General features: G+C 32.6%; 1 protein-coding gene, 1 long non-coding RNA gene and 1 other non-coding gene across 3 annotated transcripts; 2 read left to right on the top strand and 1 right to left on the bottom strand.

Moving 5' to 3' along the window:
* Positions 1-214: 214 nt before the first annotated feature.
* Trnai-aau lies at positions 215-288 on the bottom strand. The gene has a single exon. It is a non-coding gene; the product is annotated as a tRNA-Ile (tRNA).
* A 267-nt stretch (positions 289-555) lies between these two features.
* Positions 556-1,805, top strand: LOC122527021 (EF-hand calcium-binding domain-containing protein 1-like). Its single transcript, XM_043650798.1, has 5 exons — positions 556-682; positions 750-910; positions 1,257-1,337; positions 1,425-1,535; positions 1,617-1,805. The coding sequence occupies exons 1-5, from the start codon at positions 556-558 to the stop codon at positions 1,803-1,805; spliced, it is 669 nt and encodes a 222-aa protein (XP_043506733.1).
* A 2,802-nt stretch (positions 1,806-4,607) lies between these two features.
* Positions 4,608-5,172, top strand: LOC122527030. Its single transcript, XR_006306266.1, has 3 exons — positions 4,608-4,888; positions 4,969-5,035; positions 5,118-5,172. It is a non-coding gene; the product is annotated as an uncharacterized LOC122527030 (long non-coding RNA).
* The last annotated feature ends 822 nt before the right edge of the window (positions 5,173-5,994 follow it).

The raw sequence follows: 5,994 nt of genomic DNA, 5'->3' as shown, positions 1-5,994 counted from the left end.
CAGTAAGAGCAATCGATGTTTCTTATCACATTCATGGAATAAATTTAGAATTGTTTAGATACTTTTTTATACATTGCAGATATACTCTTTAATAAAAGAAAATTAAATCCAACTGTAAAAATATACAAAATATATACTTGTATAAAAATGATTGCTGAAATTGCTAGTGCAAAAAATATAATACTAAATAAAATTGGGAAAGAAAAAAGAAATTTGGCCCATGAGGGGATCGAACCCGCGACCTTCGCGTTATTAGCACGACGCTCTAACCAACTGAGCTAATGGGCCGTTGTGAATGTGTGAAATATTACTGTATTTCTTGTCATTATATTAAAAAATTACTAATAAATAAATTCATTAATTAATATCGTAAATTAAACTTATTTTAACACTAGCAGCAATAGCATCAAAATACATAGAACATCATGAAATTAACAAATAAAGCAACAGATCGATTGTAGATCAAAAGCGATTCTAAAGACATGTGACATTTGTCAATGAGTAAATTCCTTTTTCAAGTTTCAGGATCAAAATTTGCAAGTGAGAATATTCAAAATGCCAGCGGAACAGGCAGTAGACATGTTAAACGACACCTTGGCAGAGATTGTTTTTAGAACAAAGAATATGCCAAGGTTCAAAAGATTGGCACGTACTACGCATTTTAATCTGAGAGAAGTTGAGGGTTAGAAACGAGAATATCACAATTTTTTCATACTTCTTATTAACCTGATTAATTTGTTAATCGACAGCTTTGTCAATTATTCATCGTAAATGCGTCAAAACACTAGGCCCTATAAACAGATTCATACTTCGCGACATATTCCATGCTGGTTTAGACTTTACAGAAAATATTCGTCACTTATTGGTCGACAAAATGTTTTCCGTTATTGACAAACGAAATGCTTTACAGGTAAATAATTTTCAGACAATGTTAAATACCGTTAGATTATTTAAATAAATCCTAGTGTACTTACACTAATTTATTGAATTACAAAAAGTTACAGTTTTCATGATACTTTTCGATGCGCTCGCTCTCAAAAACTACCCTTCTTTTTCATACTTAAAACATTTGTTTTTTCCACACACGCTATTTCTTCCACAAGTCAATCACGTCTAGGCACTTTATCCTGAACACTTTTTTATTTATACCGAAACTAAATTCAAGTCATCTATAGGTACATTTAATTTATGAAGCACTCATCGATATTCTCTTTCGCTTCAAAAATGAAGATTAATTATTATAAATTATAATTTAGATAAACCGTGATCAATGGATCGAAAGTCTATCGGTGCTTCTTCGTGGTACTTTGGACGAGAAAATTCATTTTGCTTATCAAGTATGCAACTATCTTCGTTCAGCTTCTCTCAACCTTTGTTACCCCTTTAATTAATTTTCCTACCATTCTTTCGTAATTTAATATCAGGTGTACGATAGCTTGAGAACTCACAAATTAAAAAAGGAGCATATATTTCCCATGATGCGCGGATGTTTAATTAAACTGCAAAACGATGAAAATCCAGACGAAGCCGTGAAGGTACACTTTGATAATTGAATTTTAAAAGTTTATAGGTTTCCAACAGTTCGTAGCTCATCGAGTTTCACTACGATCTCACAGGACCTGATAGATTTGTTGATAAAAAAGCTGGACGTGGATCGCGATGGCGTGATATCAGAGGAGGATTTCAAAACTGCCGTGAAAGAAAGAAATCAGCTCCTTTTAGAATGCATGGGTCCAGTATTTCCTTCGAGGAATGCTCGTCACGTGTTTCTGAGCACTTTTACAGATCGTGTAGGAAGATACTAACAATCTACAGGACTATTTTTATCGAATTCGAGAGAGTCGTCGTATGATTTTGCCAAGCACACTGTCTGTCGAGGAATGCTAACAGCATGCTCCGAAAACGGTAATAGGAGGGGAATACGTGCCAAATCAGATAGAAGAGATCCGCCTAGGCCTCGTAAACGGTTCACTAGGTTTTCGAGGTTGTCTGAACAGCATTTCTTACGATTCATCGAACGCCGAAGATTGACTTGCTCTTTCTTACAAACAATCGCTAATGGACCGCGATAATACCGCTTCCTAATCGCATCAGATGCAAACCGTGACGCAATCGTCGATAGGATGCGATCAATTGCTCAATTGAGTTTCGTGAGTGCAATTTCCAACCATCACGTGTCGTCTTATTTTTATTACAGCTTAGAAGATATAATGCAAATGCAGGTTTTTATTTGGTAAATAAAAATATTTTCTGAATGAAAACATTTTGGAATCTCCAAATATATCTAGGATATTACAACATTAATCGCTTATTATTTTCAATCCCTTTTTTTGAACAGCGCCCACATTTCGCAGCTTCTACCCGCACGTACAACAGCAACTCCCTAATTCATTCTCATATTCCCTCGACTAATACAGACGGTTAGCTGGATGGGAAACGCGACGAAATACAGATCTCTGCACGACTGGAGAGAGCAAACAAGGTGCCGCGCAAAAGCCGCAATTCTAGTCGCGTTGGTGGATGTGTTACAAAAAAACATAATGAATGTTTGAAGATCGTAGGCCGAGGGAATGGAACGATCCGCGCGTCTCAAGCAGCTATAACAACAAATTAAACGAGAAAATCTCGAGGCTTTCGTCGAAACGTCCACCCTGCCTTTAGGCTCGATCGACAAAGCGTAGGCGTATGTATGTATACACGTGTAAAACACTAACACGCACGTCACCAGACCAAGAGTTCTCCCTTTCTTTCTTTTCTTCGTCTTCTCTCCCTTCTTCTTCCTACCAAAAGGGAGAAGGTAGAACGATATTCTGTAAAGAGTATAATAACGTGCGTATGAAAGGGCAGATCCTTTGTGGGTAGCCGACCGTGTCTTGAAAGGATCCACCAGGATCTGCACCATGGCACGGAACACGGTGAAGGGAAGATCGTTCGAGATCGAGAGTTAGGGCACCAGCTGAGAAAACATGCCCGTAGCGTGTCGACAGCGAAACGTTCGTATTTGTGTCGGTCTGGATGCACTACGTGTCCAAGTAGAGGGAAGATAGTGGTAGTCCAGGATGTTCGTAAATTCGTAGGTCGCCAACGCGGAAAGTGGCCACGTGCATTGCTCTTCCCTTTTCTGTACGTAGTTGTGTGGCAGAGTCTGCAGTTCTATAGAATATAGTCAATTGTGAGAGAAATAGTAAAAGTTGCTTTGAATGTATTTCCCTTGCCACTGTCGTCATCAAGTTTTAACTCTTGGCAAATTACACCATTTTGCGTCACGTCATATGAATGATTTCACTTCGAGTAATCTTTAAATTATAATTATTTTCATTTGACAATAAAATATTTATACAATTGGAGATCCTTTATTTTTTTTATTAATATATTTTAATTACTAAAATAAAACATAATTTTCTAGACCGACTTTTTCATTTAACTTTATTGAAATAATTAAATAATTTATTATAGTAGTCACATAAATGATAGTGATAAAATAATTGATAACATTAATAATATCAAAAAATATTAAACCCATAATTAATATTTATAAAGAATATATAAATATAATAATTAATATGATTTATATAAATTATTATTTACAAAGAATTCTAAACTTGAACCACATAAGACTTGACATAAAATTAATTTTTTGTACCTACCTTTATTATTTCTTAATCTTGATTGATAGAGATGTAATATTAGAAAATTTCTAATTGTATGAAATTTCGCGCGCGGAATCCCCACCAATTAGAAATTTTCGAAGCGAAACTTGATGTGTGGCGCCATTCAGGTGTCAAAACTCATACCAATAAGACGTATCGTTTCGCTCGTGCTGCATAATATAACCTAAGATAACCTATTAGCCGGACGTCACTTTCACTACTATTTTGTTACTCTGTATATATTGTTATTAGCTTCGTTTTATTAATACGTAATTAGTTAACACTTTACTGAACATTATTGTAATAAAATCAAACTATCATCTTTCATCGATTCTTTCCGTGTCAGAATTACCGATATTTTTACTGCCGCCAAAGTATGTACAATTGTTATTTTATATTATATAATATAATTGGTATTAGTTTCGCTTGTTTTTGTTTTAAAATCTTGATTTTCTTACGCACAGATCACTGTTCAATTGCGGTTACTAATAAACTACTTGTAGCTTGGAGAACGAAACCGGAAGTTTGACGTATGGATGACGTCATAATGATTGACTGATGATTTTTCACGCAGATTCAGGTAAAATTTATTGTAATAAACTTATTGTAATAAATTCAGATGTTTGATATAACTTTTTATTTGACGATTCGTAATAGTTGGTATATTTTTACTTTTATACTTTAGAATTGTTATAAAAATTATATTATGTTACATAGTTAAGTCATGATTTACGTATTAAAGATTTGAAAAATATTTGACTATATTTTGATCACAGTAGTGCCTTCAGTTCAGGAACATTGACAAGTGAGAAAGCAGATACGTTTTGAAGTAAGATTTATGCAATTTCCTTGTTGTGTTTTACATTTTCAAGTATATTTAGTCGAAATTTACACTTCTTGGAAATATTTTCGAACATTAATATTTTTCTCCTTTTCTTTCATTACTGTCTAATTTAGTTTTGTTTTCATTTTGATTGCGGGCAATGCGATCGGTAGAGTCAGTGTTTGCTGCGTAGTAATTTTTTAAATGTTTTTTAGACTACAATAGCTCAGATTAAATTACATAATCATTAATTATTATAACAATATACGCGAAATTAGAATCAGTGTTTGTTCGCCGATTATTTAAGCGGACGCGTTAATATTTTTTTTTTTGTATTTTTGTTTAAATTCGTTTACTGTATTAAAGTCAGTGTTTTGCGCAAGAGGATATAACCTATCGAGGATTGAAATAATATGTAAGTATCTTTGTGTATATATTATATTTTAATTAATTCTATTGTAAGAATGAATTATAACATTTTACATTTTGTTAAAGGTTGCTCACAACTTCTACTTCATTCTATATTCTAGAGAGGAACCAAGGATATTCTAAAATCAAAAATGTAAATATTTCATCAGTGTACCTCAGTTAATTTTATATTAAGAACATATTATAATATTATACATTTTAAAGGTTATTCATAGCTTTCACTTCTACCTCTCCTCTTGACATAATCTAACTGTGATTCAAGAGCCACAGATGTAAGTATATTACATATTAATTTTTATATTTTACTTTGAAAAGTTTTTATTCTTCTATTAAATTTTGTATTGTCACAAGTTTTTCAATCATTGTGCTTTTAGAAACAAATTAATGATATTTTGTGTTTGTTACAGATTTTTCATAGTCTTCAGTTTCACAATGGGAGTTTAGAATTCCTGGTTCCCTGTAACATCAGTAACAACATTCTAATTGTGAGTCGCATGCATTTTTATTCCTCCAGTCATTCAATCATGCCATAGGATGAAAGGTCTAATTTGGTATGGATGACTGGTTGTATTATATAATGTAGAATTTTTGACGAGGAGTGGCATTTTCTTTGCATGTTTTTTTATGCATTATAAAATGATAATGTGTTAGCGTATTGACATTTTCTGCATATATTTATGTGATTAGAATTAGTTTCTATTATTCTATTCTCTATAAATTGAAATATGTAATGCATTAATTCAAAACATCAATTTATGAAAATATCTATTAAATAATTCTAATAAATTATATCGTTAATCTTACTGTAAATTATAACGTTTCTATGCTGTAACTGATAATTGTTTTAGAAGTTATATATATTTTTTATCAGTTATTAATATTTCACATATAGCTGTAAATACAAATGTATTTTAATCACATCTCGCATAATGGTCGCTAACCATTGCCAGTCGCATTCAGGAAAATGAAAATTTATGTAAATTAAAGCGTGAAAGTTCTGTGCTAAACTCCGGTGTTGGAAATGTTTCGAAATTTTGAGAGATAAGTCAGATATTCTGTCGAGCAAACGGTAGCAGCTTTTATCTAATTAAA

Source organism: Frieseomelitta varia, unplaced genomic scaffold (genome assembly GCF_011392965.1).
Source record: "Frieseomelitta varia isolate USP_RPSP 00005682 unplaced genomic scaffold, Fvar_1.2 scaffold_207, whole genome shotgun sequence".
Classification (NCBI taxonomy): domain Eukaryota; kingdom Metazoa; phylum Arthropoda; class Insecta; order Hymenoptera; family Apidae; genus Frieseomelitta; species Frieseomelitta varia.
The sequence above is the reverse complement of the archived record's forward strand: the minus strand, read 5'-3'. Positions and strand labels throughout refer to the sequence as shown.